General features: G+C 35.9%; 2 protein-coding genes across 2 annotated transcripts; one reads left to right on the plus strand and one right to left on the minus strand.

Moving 5' to 3' along the window:
* Positions 1 to 2,320: 2,320 nt before the first annotated feature.
* LOC134753924 (transcription termination factor 5, mitochondrial-like) lies at positions 2,321 to 6,865 on the minus strand. Its single transcript, XM_063689900.1, has 8 exons — positions 6,735 to 6,865; positions 6,373 to 6,610; positions 5,909 to 6,069; positions 5,207 to 5,547; positions 4,439 to 4,570; positions 4,228 to 4,346; positions 3,638 to 3,889; positions 2,321 to 2,926 (listed from the first exon to the last, which is right to left on the minus strand). The coding sequence occupies exons 1-8, from the start codon at positions 6,853 to 6,855 to the stop codon at positions 2,695 to 2,697; spliced, it is 1,596 nt and encodes a 531-aa protein (XP_063545970.1). The 5' UTR covers positions 6,856 to 6,865; the 3' UTR covers positions 2,321 to 2,694.
* Positions 6,866 to 10,166: 3,301 nt separating this feature from the next.
* LOC134754638 (transmembrane protein 43 homolog) lies at positions 10,167 to 24,372 on the plus strand. The gene is made up of 8 exons (XM_063690978.1): positions 10,167 to 10,384; positions 16,149 to 16,253; positions 18,105 to 18,331; positions 18,500 to 18,693; positions 19,238 to 19,413; positions 21,328 to 21,556; positions 23,519 to 23,624; positions 23,905 to 24,372. The coding sequence occupies exons 1-8, from the start codon at positions 10,379 to 10,381 to the stop codon at positions 23,996 to 23,998; spliced, it is 1,137 nt and encodes a 378-aa protein (XP_063547048.1). The 5' UTR covers positions 10,167 to 10,378; the 3' UTR covers positions 23,999 to 24,372.
* Positions 24,373 to 24,393: the final 21 nt, after the last annotated feature.

Here is a 24,393-nt window from a genome sequence, read left to right on the forward strand (position 1 = left end):
TTTACCTGACAATTTCTTAAAAAATACCCACATAGGTACATCGTATTATTCGATTGAAAATAATCGCAGGTTTTGTATGATACAATTGTGTGGGTATTTTTTAAGAAATTGTCAGGTAACTTTCAAGTTTTGTCCCTATTCACCCCGGTTGACGGTATATATATATATATACAAGAAATGCTCTTTTATTTATAAATATAATTATATCTGCCTGATAATATATGGCTTATTATTTTTCGGGCATCTCAGGCAAAGGCATGTAATATGAGGCATTTTCTATGAAAAAGGACCCACAGCGTCGCGCGGCATTGTATTTATATCGGAGCATCGTTTATAATGGCGTAAGCGCCATCGACAATAAGGTCCCTTTTTATAAAAAATTCACATATTTTAATTTAGCTGTTAATAGATATTCTAGCTCTAATTAATTTACACTAAGCGACCGCGAAATCAAGCCTATCAAATAATAAACAATGAGTTTGAGATTATAGGTTGGCTTCTAAAATAATGACTTGCCATCTAATATTGTAAACAGAAGCTTTAGTGGCCGAAATCAAGCCTACCAAATAATAAACAATGAGCTTGAGATTATAGGTTGGCTTCTAAAATAATGACTTGCCATCTAATATTGTAAACAGAAGCTTTAGTGGCCGAAATCAAGCCTACCAAATAATAAATAATGAGCTTGAGATTATAGGTTGGCTTCTAAAATAATGACTTGCCATCTAATATTGTAAACAGAAGCTTTAGTGGCCGAAATCAAGCCTACCAAATAATAAACAATGAGCTTGAGATTATAGGTTGGCTTCTAAAATAATGACTTGCCATCTAATATTGTAAACAGAAGCTTTAGTGGCCGAAATCAAGCCTACTAAATAATAAACAATGAGCTTGAGATTATAGGTTGGCTTCTAAAATAATGACTTGCCATCTAATATTGTACCTAAACATAAGCTTTAGTGGCCAAATTAGTCGGTCTAGGCTTTAACCCCCTCATTTTATTTATACGAATGAGTTCCTCGGAACTTATGTACGAATTATCATATAATCTGATCGCTTTTCGGCATCATTCCAATATTTTCTAGATTATAGACCGAGCGAACCCGAAGAGTGAGTGAAGGTTCTCCGTTTCATCTTGGACAAAAATCCTTCCGTGAGTCTGTCCGGCTGTTCTCTACAGGGCGCATTTTTCAACCGATTCTCGTGAGATTTTGTGATACTTATATTTTTTTTTTGCTATTACGTTTTTGGAAACCTTTCAAAATTCCGGAGCCATGGGGGTTCGCGAGGTCTAGGTACAGCTCACAGAGCCACTAGTGTATATTACCTATTACGTTTACGATAACGTTGCCCAAGCGGACGCAACTTTCCTTTAAGGGGCCCACTGACTATCAGTCTGCCGGACGATATCGGCCTGTCAGTTGTTCGGAACTGTCAAATTTTTGTTCTAACTGTCAGGCCGATATCGTCCGGCGGACTGATAGTCAGTACCCTTTAGAATGCAACAGGGAAAACGCTAAGGTGAAAGGGTTTATCTAATATTCTAAACAGAATGCAAAATTTAAATGTTTTTTTTTTCTGTAATTGCCATCAAAACATTTTCAAAAATATTTCTGCTCGTTCTTTAAAAAAAAAGGTATCATCCTAAAAATGGTGTCTCGTATATTATTTCAGGTGTCAGTGGTTAGTATAATTAATAATTAATTAGTACCTACCCATATCAAAACAATAGCTGTAATGACATTCAAATACGGCTTGTATTAAGATATTACATTATTGACGCCACCATATAAATTTTAGTATGTATATCTATTTTGTAAGCCACCCGAAATCCATTTTAACTTATTTGCCAGCACCCTCCTAATCGCTCTCCCCTCCCGCCCTCCCCAATCCCTCTTATCCTCTCAATCTCCTAAGAATTTAAACAATAGTGGGTCAAGCATTTTAAAATACCTGTAAATGCTGTGTTATGTTATGTACCTACGTATCTTGATATTAATAAAAGTATACTTTCATTGAGCATAAATTACTGTCCTTAATATCCGAAAGCAGTTCGTTTTCTCCCTAAATGTTTTACTTCAAAATATGACAGCGGTGCTCCTAGTGTGTATCCATGACAGCGAGCTCGTTGGCCCCACTAACGAGGGTCTCCGCGATGTACTTGGGCGGCATTCCGTACAGCTCGAATATGAACTCGTAGCTGTAGTTCTTCGCACCCACCAGGCGCACCGCGTGGCGAAGAATAGTGCACGTGTGTGATATGTTCCCGGCCTTTCTCTCTGCAGCTACGTATGCCGGACACCTCTGCAGTCGCGGTATCAGCTCCTTTTTCTTGAGCAACAACAAAGCATTCCTTATAGAAGCCGCGGCGACCACGGACGGGTACTCGGGGCAAAGGCTCTTGTTAACCATCATCCCGCAGAGGCAGAGGAACGTGGTGGCCGCTTCGATCTCGCCAGGCCGTTCTTTGTTGCACCACCAAGCAAAGTAACAGATGTAGTCTTGGGGCACTATTGGTTGGCGCAGAAAATCAAGGCACAATCTTTCAGTTCATTCATATAACTTATATAACCCTCGAGTTCATACGAAGCCATATATGGTTATAGTATTCAAACGCATTTTTGAGTTTTTATATGTTTACCGAGCAAAGCTCGGTCTCCCAGATATTTAGATAAACGTACTAACAGGCAAAGGTCAGCTGGCGGATGTGGTCTCTATCCTGACACCGTCTTGGCGAGCCCAGATGCCATCTCCACTGAAGTGGTACTTTTTCTCTATCTCGTAGAGTGCGAGGCTGAGTATTTGGTCATCAGTGAGCTGTTCGCACCTAAGGTTGTTGTAGAATCCGTCCAGTTTCACGGCGCCTTTGGCCGGGGCGCCGCTGCGCAAGCCCAGCAGCAGTTCTACGTATTGTTCTATATCCAATCTGAAAATATCATCATTGAATTACTTATTCAATCAAGCGAACAATTTTGTACTAAGGTTTTAATCACAGAAATGCGTGTATGCCACCAAAGAGGATATAATAGGATAGAGCCGTACTATCATAGTAAATTTTGTAACCACAGTAAATTCACTGCCATCTATCGACACACTTTAAAACTAAACATGAAGATTTTTTAAAAATACGATAAAATGTATTTAAATATGGATAAATGATTATTTTATTTGCATTAATTATTTTTATATGATTTTGACCCATGTTTTCAGTGACATGCGTTAAGATTATTAAATAACAAACGAAACCGCCAACGCCCTCTATACGAGAGTAGGCCAAAGGTAGTGACGCCATCTGATCGAGAATCAAATTTTCGTGATTTTCGAGGCACGTTTTTTCCTTAGTGTATCCATCTATTACGGAGTTATATCTTTGATGCCACTAATGTATTATATGTTTTCATTGTCTATGGAGAAGGTATAAATGATACATTGTTCATGTAGAAAGTGCAGAAACGTTCAACCTCTCAACTCGCTCGGCTTATTTGCAAATCTACGGCTTCGCATCTCTTCCATTTTACTATACAATGAAGAGATACAAACACAACTACATATGTATGTATTTGAGCAAATAAGGCAAAATGGTTTGGCATCAGTAAATGATCAACAAGTTCGATCTAATATTTACTTCGATACTTACACAGGATATAATAACAATTGACAATTATTAATAATGAATTTGTTTTGGAATCTTTGTTGCAGAAATTTAATATTTTCATCAACAATATTTAACGCAGCATGCAGCCAAAACTTGTGTCTTCGTAATTGACTCAAAACAAACTTCAACGGTTCTGCCGATCTTTGGGACAGTCCATTGCTCCCAGTTAGGGAGGATACTATTAGTACTGCGATGTCTCGGCCGCATACCTTGTTTCCAAAGCTGCTTATGTACCTGTAATAAAATTATATTGCAGTAAAACGTATTCGGGCAACCTAGCGAAGTAGTGAGACAGGTCATTTGAATCGCAGGTTGTAAAAGTAATACACGGGACGGGACAACGTGTTTGGAACGTGAAACTCCTATTTTGAAGTCCTAACATTCCTTAAACCCCATTTCTTACTCTATGACTCCCACAGACCCGCAATTTGTCACACCCAAGTGCTTACGTAAATTTATTATGAATAAATACTCATACTCATATATTTATTCATAATAGTTCGTATTACATGTCACAATATTATAAATTATTTACAAAATATGATTTGTATAAATTACTGTTAGTCACTTACTCATTGAATACTTTGCTAGAGGAAACCAGATGATTGAGACTAAAACACTGTTTCTTAGCGGCCTGTATTTTACTAAGTCTGCTCATCATTTTACGCTTATGTATCACCATCGATAGCACCTGTAATTATGAAAGAAGAGAACAAATATAATGGCAATAAAATATGAAACAATAGAATTCATTGTTTATTAGATTTAATTTATATGACTCACTCTTGGGTTGGTTGACAAAATATTGTATTCCTTTTGGTTTTGTAACTCGTCCAACCTCTCGCGCACAGTGGCTGGGCGCATGCAGAACACCTTCAAACATCTTTGTTGAGCCTCTAGTGATACTCTATACTCCTATAAATATACTATAATCCATTAGAAATACATATAGACAAACCAAGTATTCAAAGAGCGTTTCTTTTTTTCCATTTTTTTATGTGACCTTTTTGCCACTTTTGTGTTATTTCTACTCAAATTATGCTAATTATGTTTTACATCTAGTATTATTATACAGGTTGGCCCAAAAAAACCGTGACAAAGAAATTTTAGGAATATTTTTCTTATGTTACATACCTTTTACAATAAGTACGTCATTAAAAATTCAAACTGCAATCATTTAACAAAAAGATATTAAAAACGAAATTATAATTATAAGAATAAAGAAATATCAACATGACAAACATACAAACTAAATAAACCTACAAATAAAACTAAATTACTTAACACTAAAACCGTAAATAAATCTAAAATAATACACACAAATCCATACATACATACATGCGTTGATTTGCAATGGAACTAAAACAAAACATATTACCCTCTAAATATTGACCTTTTAGCTTTGACACTCAAATGCAAGTAAAAAAAAATGTTAACATATTTTTGTGCCATCCTGTATTTGTAAACAAAACACATCTTAATTATTATTAATCAATTGAAATTAAAATAAAAAGGCTTGTAAAAAATTAAATAACAAAGTGTGATACATACTTCCAGAACATCTCTAATTTCCAGCAAAGCATTGTAATTATTCTTCAGTATTGCAGGTTCTATGCGGATTGCTTCTCGGATGTCTATGCCAGCCAAAGATGTAACATTTTCTAAAATCAGTTTTGTGTTTATAGGATCTGCTGATATGACAAAACCATTTCTTCTTATTGTTCGGAGGTCGAAATTGATTTCTTTCTCTGCTATGTGCAATGCTTCTTGTATGTCACTCATTGGTTTGTGTTTTAAAGGCAAATAGTTTCTGCAATATTTCTTGAACTCCTCAGGTGTTATAGAAAGCTTCCAGGTGAGATAGCTTTCCAAGACACTCAATCTAACAGATACTGAAAGTTATAATATAAAAGAATTACTAAAACTTGTATATCCATTAGGGGTAGGCAAACCGCAGCTCAAAGGCAGCATGCAACTCTTTGGACCTGCAATTGATGCTCTTTAAGACACCCAAACAATCTACATTTAGCCCATCAAAACAACTTTTTTGGCTTCTTCAACATTCCTCAAACTGTTGTTTTATGTGGTTGGCTATTATCAACATTTGCCAATCCCTGCATTTGAATAAAGAGTAGGTTGTGTGACAACAAACAAAAACAACCGTTATTACACACACAACACAGCTTTGTTACTAGTATTGAAATGACATGCATACCTATAAACACTAATCACTGATAAACTTGATTTACTTACAAATAGATGTAGTAGAATCATCAAAACCATGTGTTTTCTTTTGACTAGATGGCCACTCTTGAAAACAGTTTAGTAAGACTTCCTCCAATTGGATGTCATCTCTCATTAGTCCCTCCTTTTTGTGGTGTGCTATTGTTCGGGATCTGACTAGTGTGTGATACCTGATTTTAATAGTACATTAAACAATTTTACATTGAAATATAAATTATATAATAAAACAAATATTCAAAATAAGCAATGTTGCTATGATGGAGTGTCTTATGTTTTGGCCAGTAAAATATCAAGTTTAATTTTGTTGTCTACAAAACTTTATAAAGTTAAAGAAAAACATTGGATTATAATACACACCACACTTACATTATGGCTTCACAGTATTTGGCATCCTAATAACAGTAATATTAATTTTGGACAAAATATTTGTAATAGTCATAGTACTCGTAAAATAAATATATAAGAATATCTACCTTATTAGATGTTTAGGTGCAATATAGGAAAATGTACATTCTTTCAGTATTTGTCCATAGTTGTCTAATGATATTGGATTCATACAGAACACATGTGGGTTGGAACAGGCGTCTAGTGGGTCTACACCAAACTTTTTTAGTATTTGAAGTGAGCAATGCAGTTGCTCTCGACTCAGGGTATTTAAAGTAGGACTTTTTGTTCTTAGTTTGTTTATCATGTATTGTGACAATGATTCACCTGAGAAAAAATAAAAATGTACATTTATAAAAAGTATAGCTATATACCTATATTTCATGAATAATACATATAAATGCGACATGTGTTGCTAAAACCTAAACCAATATTTACAAGTGCAGCTTACCAGTAGTGTATTGATAAAAGTCGTAAAATGGAATCCCATGGTAGTATCTTTTTAAAGTATAGCCGAGTAGAGGTGCTAAAAATATCGTTTTCATCTTTAAACTTTTAGTGATAATGGCCATTGCGATCAAAACCGTTCTAAGTAAAACGTTTTGTGCAAAACATTAAATGATCGAGATATATTAGTGCACTGCCTTATGGGAATATAGTTCAGATCCGGAAACCGCTACCAAACTTTAGTATGCTGTTGGGCATGGTACTGGGTCTCCAAAACTGCCGGGAGACAGCGGCGCCGGCCATCTACTTCAGCGGAATGACGTCATCAAAATGACTCCCGCCTCGTTGCGAATATTGCATTTTGCACCTAAACTATGCATTGCACATACACGTGTGGGGTATTAAACGAAAGCCAATAAAATATTATATATTTCACTAATACACTATGTACCAAAATATACAATAGTTTAAGAGAAATTTATAAAGAAATCAAAATGATGAAAAAAAAAAAGATTATTTGGGTTTTTCAACCAAACCGAAAATCGGACGTTAAAGCAATGTACTACAAAATTAAAGCTGATGTCTCAAGCCATACACTGATATCAAAATAATCAAAATCAGACCAAAAATTTGAAAATTATGCATTCAAATGTAGGTATTTGCTAGAACAAATGCATGAAAGTTAAAAAAATCGAAATTGGTCATTTTCAGGATAATCCGCATAATCTTCTACTAGGTTATTAGCAATATAAAAAGGATCATAAAACTGCTGGGAGACAATCTCTATAGTGCCTGAGTGACAAATAATGGCGCCATACATGTGACCGCTGCCGAAATTTGCATAATCTAAATTATAACTATACCATGAGTCATACATACACGTGTGCTATATCAAACGAAAGGTTATTAAATATATTATGATTCTTTAATACATTATTTATAAAAAGAATGTATATTTTAGGAGCTACAAACAAAAAAAAAACACTTTTTTTGAGAAAAGTTCGTGTATATATATTTTATAGCTCAACTAAAAACGTTATAACAAGATTGCGTCTAATATAAAAAAAAAACAGTTATTCAACTATACGTCACAGCTTAAATTTTTTATTTCCGATAAAAACTGTGGAAGTTGTACAAAAAAACTAAAGCGCGCCAACAATTCTACCTTAATGCGCTCATATTATGCAAAGAATAGTCCTAATTATCGGGTATTCAATGAAAGAACATTACATAAAATACATGAAAACGACATTTTGGAGTGGAATCATAATTTATAAAATGAATTTAAAAAAAAGTTAAAAAAATATTTTAAAAAAATATTGACAGAAGCAAGTACAAAATAGGTGTTGAAGTCCCTGACTTCTAAGATAGGTAAAAAAACCTGTTACAGAAGTCAGTGTCGTCTCCCAGACAATAGAAATAGGCAGAATTTGCTGTCTACGTGTGATGTATTGTTTACATGGAACTACTGAACTGATTTTGATAAATGAGGCGTCAAATTCATTCGCCTTTGTAGCCCAGGGGCACAAAACTTAAATTTTAACCGACTTTCAAAGGAGGAGATTAGGTACGAAAAGAAACTGTTGTTTTGCTTATTTATCAAACAATTTCAATTTATAAATTATAATTCCACTCCAAAATATCGTTTTCATGTGTTTTATGTAATGTTCTTTCATTTAATACCCGATAATTAGGACTATTCTTTGCATAATATGAGCGCATTAAGGTAGAATTGTTGGCGCGCTTTAGTTTTTTTTGTACAACTTCCACAGTTTTTATCGGAAATTAAAAATTTAAGCTGTGACGTATAGTTGAATAACTGGTTTCTTTTATATTAGACGCAACATTGTTATAACGTTTTTAGTTGAGCTATAAAATATATATACACGAACTTTTCTCAAAAAAAGTGGTTTTTCTTTGTTTGTAGCTCCTAAAATATACATTGTTTTTATAACTAATGTATTAAAGAATCATAATATATTTAATAACCTTTCGTTTGATATAGCACACGTGGATGTATGACTCATGGTATAGTTATAATTTAGATTATGCAAATTTCGGCAGCGGTCACATGTATGACGCCATTATTTGTCACTCAGGCACTATAGAGATTGTCTCCCTGCAGTTTTATGATCCTTTTTATATTGCTAATAACATACTAGAAGATTATGCGGATTATCCTGAAAATGACCAATTTCGATTTTTTTAACTTTCATGCATTTTTTCTAGCAAATACCTACATTTGAATGCATAATTTTCAAATTTTTGGTCTGATTTTGATTATTTTGATATCAGTGTATGGCTTGAGACATCAGCTTTAATTTTGTAGTACATTGCTTTAACGTCCGATTTTCGGTTTGGTTGAAAAACCCAAATAATCTTTTTTTTTCATCATTTTGATTTCTTTATAAATTTCTCTTAAACTATTGTATATTTTGGTACATAGTGTATTAGTGAAATATATAATATTTTATTGGCTTTCGCTTAATACCCCACACGTGTATGTCATTTTGATAACGTCATTCCGCTGAAGTAGATGGCCGGCGCCGCTGTCTCCCGGCAGTTTTGGAGACCCAGTGCCATGCCACAACGCATACTAAAATTTGGTAGCGGTTTCCGGATCTGAACTATCTCTTCGACCGTTTCCCATAAGGCATAGTACTATATGCACAGAATCGACAATTGAATACACAGAATTTTGATCTAGAAATCTAGCAACAAGTGGAAATTACAAAAGCAATAATTCCAAATTCCATACAAATAATTATATACAATACAGATTAAACAGAACACAAACTATCGGCACTACTTGTAAACTGTCTATGTATATGCTATCGGCACTATTAAGTCTCACTGACTCACTGTCAAATCTATTGTCAGTGTCACACTATGGTCACACTTCTAGAATACGTTTAAAATGTAACAGTTTAAACTTTTGATTCAATTTTACACATACACGTAAAGACATTTTCTAGACATTAAAAGGGCTTAGAGTTGAAATATGGTTAAAAACATATATTATTAACTCGGAATTGAATAACTTATAAATTTTGCCACAGTATAGCCGGTAGCTTATAAGCTTACACTTAATTGACGCTACTTTGAAGTGGCTTTGTTCATGGTATTGGAACGAGGAACGAGATCAAAAATTTACATAATAAAGAAAGGTCCAAGTGATACATACATATAACACATTATCATTAGTTACATTTTTACAATCATGAAAAACATTGAACAAAATAGATTGGATTTGATTAATTGCTTTTGTTTAGGAAAAACTACTAAAATATCACCGGTTAGTATTTAGTTTAGAGTCTAGTTGTAATTTGATTTACGTTTTTACTTTATAACTCGGGTTAAGGCGTTAGTTTTGGAACTACAGTTCCGATACGTCACTTACGTCGAAATCGGCGAGATCCGAATAGAATTGGCAGAAGCAAAACCGAAACTGTGAGACGAAAAATTTATATAAATTTGTAATTTATCTTGTCTTGTTTTGCGCTGTCGGATCATTTTCATATCAGCTATTTTCGTTTGTACTGTATATCGTTTAATCTTGGTGTGTACCTGTTTAGCAGGTTAATACAGCAATCGACAGTTTGGTTGCATCAAAATAACGCCAGTAATAATATTCAGTTAGATAAAATTATGCCGGTAAGCATACCTATGAAATATTTTGCTTTAGCTTTTCTTGTGTTTATTTACCAATTCATGCAAAACTCTATGACACCGGGTAGGGTAGCTTCGCAACCATCTCCGATATACAGATTAAATGGCTAAATCTCCAATGCACTTTTATGTGGTAATTAAACTTTAAGTTTTGTAATTAAAGTTTAGGTATATTTGGCCGGCGCACCGCCCGGGCAGGTGTATGCCTGTATGGCAGTGGGCTGCCGCTCGGCTCGCACGATAGTCGTCTCACGTGGCACTCGCGCAAAATTAAAAAATACGCATTGGCTTCGAAACCTAAATCGCGATCTAATCTGTATAAAAGATATTGTTCTGTTTACGGATGTCTGAATAAATGGAAGAACAAGGAAGCAGAAAAAACATTTTTTTAAATTCCGGACGATATTGAAATAGTTCTGGCCGGGGTGCAGGCAGGCCGAAAAGGAGATGGCGGGACGACTTGGACGCATTTTATCCGGATTGGCGGGACTCTACAAACGACAGGGTCGAGTGGAGGAAACGAGGGGAGGCCTTTGCCCAGCAGTGGGACACTAAATTAGGCTAGAAAAAAAAAAATTGAAATAGTTAAAATAAACATCCTTAATGTATTGAATATTGGTCGCCCAGAAACAATATTAGGAACCACAGAGTTTTCTGTGTTAGGAACCTGTGTTAGGAACTCACCGACATATTTTCAAAGGAATACGGCTTTGGCATACCACTTCGGTGAGAATCAGACATACTATCTCCGGCTAAAAAATTTTATGTTTACAGAATTTAACGTTTGTAATTCCTACATATTTATATTTAAAATAATAAATCAGTATGTCATATGTCGGTCATAAAACTGCGGCGCGCAAAGAAAGATTCACGGTTCATGCGCGGTTATAAGTTTCAATTTTGCTTGCAGGCGGCGTATAATTTTATACCTAAATCTGGCTTTTGTGAAAGAGTGAATTTTCTGTACGGTAGTACTAGTAGTACTATTACCAAAGATATATATAACTCCGTAATAGATGGATACAGTCTAAAGAAAAAACGTGCCCCGAAAATAACGAAAATTTGATTCTCAATCAGATGTCGCTACTACCTTTGGCCTACTCTCGTATAGAGGGTGTTGACGGTTTCGTTTGTTATTTAACAATTTTAACGCATATCAGTGAAGGAACATGGGTCCAAATCATATAAAAATAATTAATGCAAAAAAAAAAAAAACATTTATTTATTATTATTATTTAGCTTTATCCCACATTAGTGGTCCCCAAGGGTATAAGCCTCCTCCATCTGTCTCCACCTCTCTTTGTCGGTGGCAACATCCATCCATTTTTTTCCCGCAGCCTGTACAATGTCATCTGCCCATCTTTTTCTTTGCCTTCCCGCTCTTCTCTTTCCAGCTGGGCCTGGCCATTTTGTTACAAGATTTGTCCACCTTTGATCCTGATATCTTGCTACATGACCTGCCCACCTCCACTTTTGTTTCAGACTAAACTGCAGGGCATCTGTTATCTTTGTTCTCTTGCGGATGTCTATATTTCTTGTTTTTTGTATTCTTCTTAAATTTAAAATACTTCTTTCCATTGCATGCTGGCAAGATAGAATTTTGTTCTTCGCTCTTTCCGTGTAAACCCATGTTTGGCATGCATATGTCAAGCTAGGAAGAATGCAGGAGTCCATTATGATCTTTTTCATGTTAAGATTGTAATTGCCTTTGAGAATTTCTTTTTGTGCCCAGTATTTCTTCCAGGTTGTGTTTATTCTTCTATCAATTTCATTTTCATTACTGGTTGTTGCGAAAGATACTAATTTTCCCAGATATACATAGTCTTCCACATAATCTATGGGTTTTTCCTCTATTTTGATAGTCTTCTTGTTGTAGTTTGACATGATTTTAGTTTTAGATGTATTCATGTGCAGGCCGATTTTTTTGCTTTCAAAGTCCAGTTCTTGTAGCATTTTTTCCATGTCTTTTGCTGATTCACTAAAGATGGCTATGTCATCAGCAAATCTTAAATGCGTTAGTTTTTTGTTTGATATCCATATTCCTTTTCGATTCCAGTCCATTTTCTTGAAAATATCCTCCAGAACCGCTATAAATAGTTTTGGAGAGAGTGGGTCGCCTTGTCTCACTCCTCTCCCAATTGTGAATGGTTCGCCTTGCCTTTCTAGTTTAACTCTGCTTGTGCTTTTTGAATAAATATTCTTTATTATGTCTATATATGTGTTGTTGATATTATTGTTTTTTAGGGCAAGCAATATAGATGACTGTGTTATACTATCGAAAGCTTTCGAGTAGTCCACAAAAGCTATATATAGTGGCCTATTAAATTCTTTATATTTTTCAATAACCTGTTCCATGGTGTGGATGTGGTCGGTTGTAGAATAGTGTGATCTGAATCCTGCCTGTTCAACCGGTTGATTTCTGTCGATGTTTGGAGCTATTCTACTCAGAATTATTGATGAGAAGAGTTTATATATTGTTGATAGTAGGCTTATAGGTCTGTAGTTGCTGATGTCAAGCGGGTTCCCTTTCTTGTAGAGTAGTGTTATGTTGGATTCACACCACTGGTTTGGTACTTCCTTGTTTTTCAAAACTAGGTTGAACAGTTTTCCTAGGTATGTTATTAAAATTGGAGCACCTATTTTTAGGGCTTCATTCGAGATGCTGTCTGCTCCTGGGCTTTTCTCAGGTTTTAATTTTTTTATATGTTTTAGGATCTCATTTATAGTTATTTGCTCTGGGATTGTTTCTGAAGTATTTTCTTTATTACAGTTATAGTTAATTTCTTCCTCCTGTAATGGTTTTTTGTAAAGTCCAGCATAGAAAGTTGTGGCATGTTTCACTATATCATCTCTATCCCTAGTTTCTCCCTTTTCATCATTCAAAGATTGTATCCAATTTTTGCAAGTAGCAAGTTCTTTAAAAGCTCTCTTTGAGCTTCTGAACTTTGACATGTTCCTTTCTATTACTGATTGTCTATGGCTATCATAGTCTTTTCGGATTGCCTTATTTGTTTGTTTGAATATCACCTTTAATTCTTCTTTAATTTCTCTGGTTCTTGGCTTCATGGTCAATAGTTCATGTCGTCTAGAAATTAGACTAAGTGTTTGATTGGTAAGAACTCTGTGTTGGGTAGTGCTTGGTTTTTTAGTAGATTGTAGACTTTTTGCTATTATTATTTCCAATTTATTACTTAGGGATTGGACATCTTCGGACTCGATCAGTGAATTTTCTGATGTTGTTACATATTTTTCTAGATTTTTAATATAGTTACTTCGTTCTATTACACTCTTCAGCTTGTTGGGGACTGTATTAAACACTCTTCGACTGACTTTAGGTTTTTCTGTATTAAGAGTACATCTTACTAGTCTATGATCCGAGGGAAAGCTTACATTGTTCAACACCTCTATGTTTTTTATAGTATTTGGTTTAGGGCTGAGAATAAAGTCGATTTCGTTTTTTGTGTTGTTATCAGGTGAGACCCATGTCCATCTTCGAGATGCTTTCTTTTTAAAGTATGTATTCATTATAGATAGGTTATTCTCATATGCATACTGTATTAGGCGTTCGCCCCTGGCATTTCTTTCCCCATATCCATGTTTTCCCATTATGGTGTTTTCTTCTGGTTTGGGATGTCCAATTTTAGCATTGAAGTCCCCGATGATTATTATGTTTTTATCAGCTGAGCTTTGTGCTTCCGATAAGTCCTTGTAAAATTTTGTGATGTCTTCTTCACTTGAGCTCTCAGTAGGGGAGTAAACTTGTATTATTGAGAGGGGTCCATCTTCAAATTTCATTCGTAGTAATGCGACTCTTTCTGATATTCCCTTAAAACTTAAAATATTGTTCTTTAATGATTTTTGAATGATGAAACCCACTCCATAGAGGCCCTTAGTTTCACCCTTATAGCACAGTATATATTCTGTATGTTCTTCAATAGCACATCCCAGTTTTCTCGTTTCTGCGAGTCCTATGATGTCCCATTTGATTTTTTCTAATGCTTGGTTTAGGTCTAACATTCTTTGTTTTGTTGATAATGACCTTACATTATAAGTGCACACTTTAAGATAGTTATCCTTTTTTGATATTGTTTTCTCTTGTGATTTGATGCGGTTAGTGTTGATGGTGTTCTTTTGGTGTTTAGAATTAATTTTTGTTGATTTTTTGTTGGATGGAGGGTAATAGTCGTCTTCCCCCACGGTGACAAGCCGGGTTGGGGTGCTTAGGTTTTTTGATCTTAATTTGGGTGTTAATGCAGTATTTGTTGTTGGGTCGTTCCGGTGGTATTGGTTCTTTGGTTGCTATAGGATTTTGTCGTCTTCCAAGTCATTGTTAAAAAAAACATTTATCCATATTTAAATACATATTATCGTATTTTTACTAATCTTCATTTTTAGTTTTAAAGTGTGTCGATAAATGGCAGTGAATTTATTGTGGTTACAAAATTTACTATGACAGTACCGCTCTATAATATTATATCCTCTTTGCTATTACTTATTCTGTGGCAGAACTAGCTAAGCAGGCGAGGTGTTTGAAATGATTTGAATACAACTTTGTTGTTAATGGTGGTCCCACACTGGATGTTATACACCATGCTTTCTTAACTCCGTTAATTTCAAGGGTGCATTCCACTGCTATAGGAATTAAGACATAGAAATAATAAATGGATTTTTATTGTAGCTGTTTTATTGAGATGTAGCTTGATATAATTTCAACTGCCTCTTTCAAAGCATTGCATCCTATTACATCCAAAATGAGTCCAGGGTTATTTTTAGCTATCTTAAATCAATAGTTGGCTCAGGTGCTTGTGTTTACAAAACTGCCTGCCTGCCAATACTGCAACCTGCAGTACCGGCCAATAATATATCACCATGTTTTTAAGGTGGAGACCACCTCACTACTTTAGGTAGTCTAATAGTAGTCCTTTGTGTGAGCGATGAAACAAATGGTCTTATACACGGTGTTTCATGATCCACTGAAAACCTAAAAACAGTTTGTTCAGAATCGATAGGAGAATTGATCGCGCTATGTTTTAATGGGGGTAATTGTTTCATTTTTTTTATTATTTTTACATGCCCATTCTGCAGGTTTGTGATGCAACAATATCAATAACTAGCATTTGACACGTTATTTGTCAATGAGCAACACCCTTAACTGGCCATTGGTAAACCTTATCTCGTTACAGTAAGGTATGCAAATGGTCTGTTAACAGTGTTTACGATGGTAACTAGCAATTGTTTGATGTCACTAAAACGATGAAGCATCTTGTGTAGAATTACCAGTCTAATAGAATTGTTAAGAAAACTAAACAACTAATATTTTTTTAAATATTTATCAGATTAAAGAATAAATACTCAAGATCAGTTCAAAATAAATAAAAACTGTTGGGTTGTCTCAGGTTTTCAGTGGCTCAAGTAACACCATGTATAATGCTTACTCTATACAAGCAGGCAAAGGCCGATACTGTAACTGTAACAATCTAGACAAGAATCTAGACCCTATTGGCATTTGCTAGGTTTCTTGACTATGTTTTCCGTCACTACTGAGAGATATTTTATACATTAATTTCAAAACACTCATTGGTTGAGCTGTAGTTTGAACACTGAACCCACAATCTCTGATTAGGCCCACTGATTGGCAGCCTATAATGTTGTTTAGTTATGATTATTTTTTACTAACCATGTTCCTGTGTTTCATAAACAACATAGAATTGTTATTTCCTTTTGCATATGTGATAACATTTTTTTTCAGCTGGATTTTCATGCAGTCAAGAATCAGTTTAAGCAGACATGGCTGACTACTCTCTTGAGTCTAGTCCTTTTTGCAGGTGTAACATACTTCCTGTTATGGGCAGAGGTAAATTATCTTTATAGCCACGTCAAATTAAGCTGAAAATGGCCGATCTGTGGAAATAATACGTGTAGTTTTGAAAATTGGTATAGTTATACCTTGTGGTGTACAGATGAACATACTAAAAGTCCTCGGGGGTGGGGGTTGTGCTGAGGGTGTGGGGGGAGGGGGATGTGTTCAAGGTACCTTTTTTCAGATGTTGGTTATATCTCGAATATATGTACGAATAGCATTATAATTACTTCAGACAAAAGATTCTACATGACATTTTCTACAAATTAGGTCATACTCATTTTTACTCTACGATCAATACTTTGCGAGCTACAGGATGTTTAAATTAACAAAGAGATAATAAATAGACGATTTAAGAGAACGTCATTTTTTCGTAGCTTTTCATAATAACTCAAATTTTTAGTTTAGAATAAGCAAGCATAGTCACCTGCTGATCAAATATAAAAAAATCACCACCAATCACCAATATCATGTCGGGCCATGCTCAGTGTAGAGTTCCGTAGTAAACCATCCGTCCAAATATCAAAAACGGCCTAACCGATCAGGTTTTTCATGAAAGTCTTTACTTAGCTCTACTTTCACGATTTTTTTCATCTTTTTTGGACTTATGGTTCAAAAGTTAGAGGGGGACTCACAAACATTATTTTTTTCTTTCAGGGCAAATATTTCCAGAAATATTACGTTTATCAAAAAAATGTTCTTAAAGACTCATATTCATTTTAAAAGACCTATTCAATGACACCCCACACTATAGGGTTGAAGCGAAAAAGGAATTCATCCCCACTTCTCGACCATGGTCTAACTTTCGAACCATAGGTACAAAAAATATGAAAGAGCTTATTAAAGACTTTCAAGGAAAACTATAGCAAACCTGATCGGTTAAGCCATTTTTAAAGTTATTGCAAAAAGTATATTTGGCCGGGCGGGTAACTACGGAAGTACGAAACCATACACTGAGCATGGCCCGACATGCTCTTGGCCGATTTATTTTTATTTTTGATCACCAGGTGACTCAACTTGCTTATTCTATACAAAAAAAATTAGTTATGATGAACAACTACGAAAAACGACGTTTTCTTATATCGTCTATTTTTTATCTCTTTGTTAACTTAAACACCCGTAAAAATGAATATAAACGGATTTGTAGAAAATTTTATGTAGAAACTTGTTCGAAGTAATTATAATGGCTATTCGTACAGGTATTCGAGATACGAGCAAAAATCTGAAAAAAGGTACCTTCAACCCCCCCTACACCCTCAGCACAACCCCCACCCCCGAGGACTTTTAGTATGTTCATCTGGACACCACAAGGTATAACTATACCAATTTTCAAAACTACACGAGTTATTTCCGCAGATTTGATTAATTTTCTTGGGTTATTAAGCAAGTTGCTAGTCAAATCTGATATCTTTATTATTTCCTTATAATATTTGATCCTAACATTTTTTGATACTAATATTTGGAATATTCGTTCGTTCTTCATCCATAATTATGGATGTTATCTATGTATCTAAGTATAAATTTATTTATAATAAGTATGTATAACGTCGCTTAGTACCCATAGTAAAAGCTTTGCTTAGTTTGGGGCTAGGTTGCTCGGTGTAAGATTGTCACCTAAACATTTATTTATATATTTATTTGGTATAATAGAAACAAATATATATTAAGTTACTAATTAATTTCAAATTTTATTTTTATAATCCAGTACCTACTGTACCTAGTGTGCCACTTATCTCAACTTGGTGCTAGTTCTCATCCATCTCAAATCCTTTAAATAAAAGTCATTTTGATGTATTGTCACATTTGTTACTATGTGAAAACCTAATTATCTTAAATTATTTCTAGAGCCATACTATCCAAAGCAGTTTGATGCTGGACGAGCTAGTGTCATCAGCTGTAAGCATCGATGTGCACACTGCCAATGATGCAGCACGGTATGAAGGTAGAGTTGTACATGTCGTTGGGCCTCTGTGGGTGTTGGAGCCCATATCCGAGCCTGACTACAACATCCAAGTCCAAGCTGTGAAGCTAAGGAAAAGGGTCCAGATGTATCAATGGATTGAAGAAGCCACGTAAGTGTCATAGTACACAACACATTTTGTACAAGTATAATTTACGTCTTAGCTTAGTCTTCTATTGTTCTATTGTAATATATCATGATTATTCATGATTATGGTAATCCCAACCTCTTTTGCATACCTAACATTTTTATTCTAGCTAACAGCAATGTTTTATTTCAGGGAACAAGATAATTTTCTTAGCGAACCAGCAGAGGAGACACAGAAAACCTACTGGTATCACAAAGACTGGAGAGACTTTGTGGTTGACTCCAACCTGTTCTACATAAGGCCTGGCCATCAAAATCCAACTTCTATGCCGCTGTTCAGTGAGACACATATTGCTGAAACTGTTAAAATCGGCTGGTTATCCTTAGGTAGGTAGAATATTTTATTAATATCAAAGATAGATATAACTCCGTAATAGATGGATACAGTCTAAGGAAAAAACGTGCCTCGAAATTCAAGAAAATTTGATTCTCGATCAGAGGGCGCTACTAGCTTTGGCCTACTGTCGTATAGATGGCGCTGACGGTTTCGTTTGTTATTTAACAATTTTAACGCATATCAGTGAAAGAGCGTGGGTCAAAATCATAAAATAATTAATGCAGATAAATAAAATCATTTATCCATAATTAAATACATTTTATCGTATTTTTATAAATCTTCATTTTTAGTTTTAAAGTGTGTCGATAGATGGCAGTGAATTTACTGTAGTTACAAAATTTATGACAGTACCGCTCTATCTTATTATATCCTCTTTGTTAATGTCAAACAAAATTAAAAAATCACCACCTGCCTAATAAAAATAAAAAGGTTACCTAAAATTAAAAACCAATCAGTCCAAATGGCTGCTGAAGGTGCTGGTTTTTAATTCGGCATTTAACAATTTGTTACTATTATGTGCGTATGGTTTTTCAGGCGTAGATGTAAAGAGAAAAGTGAATGATTACTATGAGATCTGGTCAGACTCGCGGCCGGACCGCGGCGATATAAAGTTGCACTCGGGCTTCTATTACCACGGCGAGAGCGCGCTCCACCACGAGGTCGGCGACCTGCGCGTGCACTTCTCCTACGCCGGCCGGGAGGACGACATAGTGAGTGTGACAGGGACCGATATACAACCGTCTCAGTTAACATTTACAACAGGGGCCGTAGACATGATACCAATAGTTGATCTTAATCAAAATTGAAAAGCAAAATAATGCACATAACTTTTCTATTTCATTCCGATACTTTTCACTTGTTTACCTAACGAGCTGTCATGAAGTCAAGGTGTGTTTACGCAGGTTGTTACACCTGGTGAATGTACCTGCCCTAATAAGGTCGAGTCTCCCCCTCGTGGAAGGTTAGATGGAATCACTGTTGTTAATAATAACTTGGGTAGGTTTATTGTCAAAAAGGAATACTATTTAATTGTGTTAACAACCTCAACACGTACCTATTTGTTAATAACTATGGCTAAGTCACTTAGATACAAGCAAATACTGCTTGTAAAAATTTATTCTCTACAAAACAGCTGTCTCTATATCTAACCCAACTCATACTAATAGTCGTCTTTCTCCCGTTATTAGTAAGATATATAGTCTCTGTATTATTCAAGCCAGGAAATGTTTGGAATGGTTGGCATTGTGTAAGAACTACCTAGTCGGCTCATAAGTTCTGTCACTGGCCTTTAAAATTTAAATTTGGAACTCCTAAAACAAAAACCGTTCTGCATTTGAATTTCGAATCTTTATTAAATATTTGAGTAGTATAATTTTGCAATTTTCTGTTTTCTTCAACATGGAGTGGACGCTTAAAGATAGCCGTACCGCAATAATTGCACTATATCGTTGTGGTCACTCGCCGACTAAAATTTTTAAGCTACTTGAAAATTTAAAATTCTCTCTAAGATTAGTGTATCGTACCATAGAAAGATACAGTGAGGTCTCTAGTTTAAATGACAAGAAAAGAAGCGGTCGTCCGCGTACAGCTAGGACTCCAGCGGTTGTACAAGCAATTAGGGCACGCATTGCCAGAAATCCTGCTAGGAAACAAAAAGTTATGGCCCTCCAGATGGGTTTGAGCAAAAACACGGTGAAAAGAGTTCTTAATCTAGACCTGAGACTTCGTGCTTATAAACGAAAAACTGGCCATCTTCTCAATGGTCGGCTTAAAGCTTTAAGGCTTAAAAGATCTAAAGCTTTATTGAAGAAGTACGCTAAAAATAAGCACCGTTGTATACTGTTTTCGGACGAGAAAATTTTTGACATAGAAGAAAACTGTAATAAACAAAATGATAGAGTGTACGCTCGCAATAGTAAAGAAGCGTCTAATAGCATTCCCCGTATTCAAAGAGGTCATCACCCTTCATCTGTGATGGTTTGGCTGGGAGTTTCTTATGCGGGCGTCACTAGTATGCATTTTTGTGAGAAAGGAGTAAAAACTAGTGCCAACGTGTACCAAGACACGGTGTTGACTAATATTGTGAAACCACTATCCCATACGATGTTTCTAAACCAGCATTGGGTTTTCCAGCAGGACTCTGCTCCAGCCCATAAGGCAAAGTCTACACAAGCCTGGCTCGCCTACAATAAAATCGACTTTATACGGCATGAAGATTGGCCCTCCTCTAGCCCACATCTTAATCCTTTAGACTATAAAATATGGCAGTATTTAGAGGAAAATGTGTGCTCAAAACCTCATGCAAATCTAGACTCGCTGAAAAAATCTCTTGCTACGGCAGTGGCCAATATCGACATGAAAGTGGTGCGTGAATCCATTGACGACTAGCCACGAAGACTTCAAGCCTGTGTAGATAATTATGGCGGTCATTTTGAATAAATGTTATACATTTAGATTCTCTAGTTTATAAGCTTTCAAACGCTGTACAAATTATACGGAATAAACTTAAACTTTTGATTTTATTTGATACTATGTATATGACAGAACTTATGAGCCGACTAGGTATATTACTTGAAAGTTCACCTCGTTGCGTCGAACGCTGAAAGTATCTAAAATGATTACAGTACACAGCCGTCGGGATAGTGGAGAATGGGGTGCTGCAGTCATACAGCCCGGCGGGGTTCCCCGCCGCCGACCCCATCTCGGTGCTCCGCAAGGGCTCGTTCAGCCTCAAGCAGCTGCACGAGCTGGAGAGCCGCGTCGCCAACGCCAACACCTGGAAGTACCGCGTGCTCGGCTTCGTGCAGGTGTTCGCGTCCGCCATGACGCTGCACCCGGACTGGGTCACTCTTTGTAAGTTAACTACAGTCTACACTCCTCTCTGAAATAATAATAATAAACTGAAGTCTTTCCGCGCCACTCGCGAGCTGCCCTTCTTTAGATTTCGCGCCTAATGAGCGCAACTCCTGCAAGTCTCTTTAAACCAGTGAACGGAAATAAGACATGGAAGCCGCGTTTAAGAACATTACCGTTCAAATTCTCGAGACAATTAGCACACCTACACAATTACAGCATTTAAATAAGACGATACGTTTACAGAGCCTATAATCAATACTGGTAAACGAAATAATAGTCATCTCTATTACACTAATGTACACAGCTAAGTGTAGATGAAATGCATATACAGTACCGGCCAATAATATATCACCTCCATGATTTTACGGTATAACTTTTTATTATTATTTGTGAGTAACTTCCACCTCACTGCTTTAGGTAGCCTAGTAGTATTCCTTTATACGGGCGATGAGAAAAAGTGGTATCATGTAATAGCTTTTCCATAGAGGTTTTTTTTATGTATTGTTAACTTCATTTTTTTTGCCAGAGGTTTTTTTAGTAATTTATTATTAAGTTTGACATATCTATAATAATTCAATGTTTTTAAGAATAATAATAACTGCATCAATAAATTGCTCTGATATTTAGATTAAGGTAATATTTAAAACTTGACAATTTAAAAGTGCTTGTTGCTAGGCCTATTTGAATAAAGAATATATTGAATTGAATTGAATATGCTGAGTATTCTATTGTAATTCACAGTATTTCAATATTCATCATATATTTGTATAAAATGACTAATAAAATATGCAATCTACAAACTAACCTAGATATTGTTAATACAAGCTCATACAAAAACACTCAAAGGTGATATATTATTGGCCGGTACTGTAATGTATAACTCAGGAACCTATTACGATACAAGGAGGAATTTATTACAATTATAGAAAATATCTAAATCAAACACAAGTTAATAAAATAGTCTACTTCATTTGGCATAACATCATCCCTATTATCGTCGTAATCTAAAAATTCGTATGTTGTTATGAAAGTCGTATGCAGTTACGTTTTAGCTTAGCACGGTAGTATTGAAAAAATGTCATATTTATTCCAAATTTTACTGAAGTTATCAGTTTACTTACACGTGAAAAGTGATTCCACTGTCCTTGGAATGACCAGAATAACTTCTGCTCCACTTCACGACATATGAAGACATTTTTATTTATAAAAAAACGTTGTTTTTATAAACCGATTTAGCCATCCGTCACTGACCGTCATCTCGCCTCTCGGTCGAACTTAAGTGACTAATCGAGTAGTTTGTAAGCCCCGCCCACCTTAGGGTAGTTTACGTTGGGTTTGGGTTATAATAGGGAATATTACGCGAAACTGCGTAGGGGGCGCCAGGGCGCCACTACCACAATCTGAGGGTCTATCGCGAAACAAGAAAATGGAAATTTCGTTATCTCTGTCACTCTTGCATATTCTAGCGATAAAGAGGCAGATAGCGAAATTTAGGATTCGCGTTTCCTGGTAGGTCCTCTGTAAACAAACCGCCTTGATGCATAAATGTCATATTTTATTATCTCTGAAAACTAGTCAAAAACCTGTTAAAGGTACAGTATGTATAAGTTACTCTATGGTTTACTAAAAAGGCTAGTCCTGCACTCTGGTGGCAGAACATTGCAGTAATATCCCCTATTGAGCGGACAGAATGCTTCCATGTTTTATTTCCGTTCACTGTTTCAAACGCTCAATCTTAAACTAACATGGGGTCGCGCAGCTCGCGCGCAGCGCGTGAGCGGCGCATTCATGCGCAACGCAAAGCTGGTCCTATTGACTATATGCTGTGACCACAAAGATTCCAGCGCTTAATTTCTCATAATTTCAGCCCCTATGGGGTGCGCCTAAAAATCATTTGTCCTCCGTCTCCGTTTCGAATTACGTACCTATTCTTATTTTAACAGACGTGATTTGTTACAGTCTTGCAGTGGGCGTGGATATCAAGCAGTCTTCGCCGCTGCACCAGGGTGTGGGTCAACTTGGTGCTGTCCTTCTCGTACACTCTGCTCGTCACTTCTATCCCATGGTGAGTGTTGTTGCCCTTATTTTGTCATGTGTCAACTTAAAATACGATTAAGAACGCTATTGAAGTTTTCATTATCTCTTCTGTGGGGGCGTTACGGCGCGTTACACGGGGGGGAGCGGGGGTTAAAAATCTATGAAAATTGCGTTCAAGTTCACTTATACTCGAATAGCTGGGTTGAAATTGGCATTTCCCACCCGAAGGAGTTTACTTTCCATATTTTTTAATATGAAGTGTTACTTGCTAACCGACGATATTTTGATGTACGTTTCTGTGTTTACAGGTTAGTGCATAAACCTTCTTTTGGGGCTATAATGCTGGGTGGAGCCATGCTTCCGATACTACACTACTCTACTCTGCTTGCCCGCCGGCCGTAAGGTCTAGTAAAGCTGAGCGAAGAAAAGCAAATTGGTACATGGACTTCCCATGTTTCAGTAACTGTACAAGGGCTTGCCTAAGGGCATTGGACCACAAGGCAGCCGGTTAGTTCAACTAAATGTTGAAACATATTATTTTTATATTTGTTAAGCGCAAGCCATGTAGCCAAGGTGCTTCACCTCAGCACGATGTCGAAATGTGCTGTTGATAATAATAGGCTTGTGTCACAGTTTTCTTTAAACTGCAAATTTCTTCAATTTGTTGCGAAATATTTGAGCGTGGGCCCTCAGCGCAGGCCAGAGTGCTAGTTCAATTCCGAAGTAAAACAAGATATAATAAGCAGATAATTTGTAACATTTTTGTTTATTTTGATCATTGTTTTATAATATATACC

Source organism: Cydia strobilella, chromosome Z (genome assembly GCF_947568885.1).
Source record: "Cydia strobilella chromosome Z, ilCydStro3.1, whole genome shotgun sequence".
NCBI lineage: Eukaryota > Metazoa > Arthropoda > Insecta > Lepidoptera > Tortricidae > Cydia > Cydia strobilella.

Coding starts and splice junctions, on each gene's coding strand:
- LOC134753924 (XM_063689900.1), bottom strand. CDS start 6,855: ATGGCCATTATCACTAAAAGTTTAAAGATGAAAACGATATTTTTAGCA. Junction 3,890..4,227: donor TCTAGCAAAGTATTCAATGA/GTAAGTGACTAA, acceptor ATTTTATTACAG/GTACATAAGCAGCTTTGGAA. Junction 2,927..3,637: donor CAATTGTTATTATATCCTGT/GTAAGTATCGAA, acceptor TGATATTTTCAG/ATTGGATATAGAACAATACG.
- LOC134754638 (XM_063690978.1), top strand. Junction 16,254..18,104: donor ACTTCCTGTTATGGGCAGAG/GTAAATTATCTT, acceptor AATTATTTCTAG/AGCCATACTATCCAAAGCAG. Junction 21,557..23,518: donor CCCGGACTGGGTCACTCTTT/GTAAGTTAACTA, acceptor GATTTGTTACAG/TCTTGCAGTGGGCGTGGATA.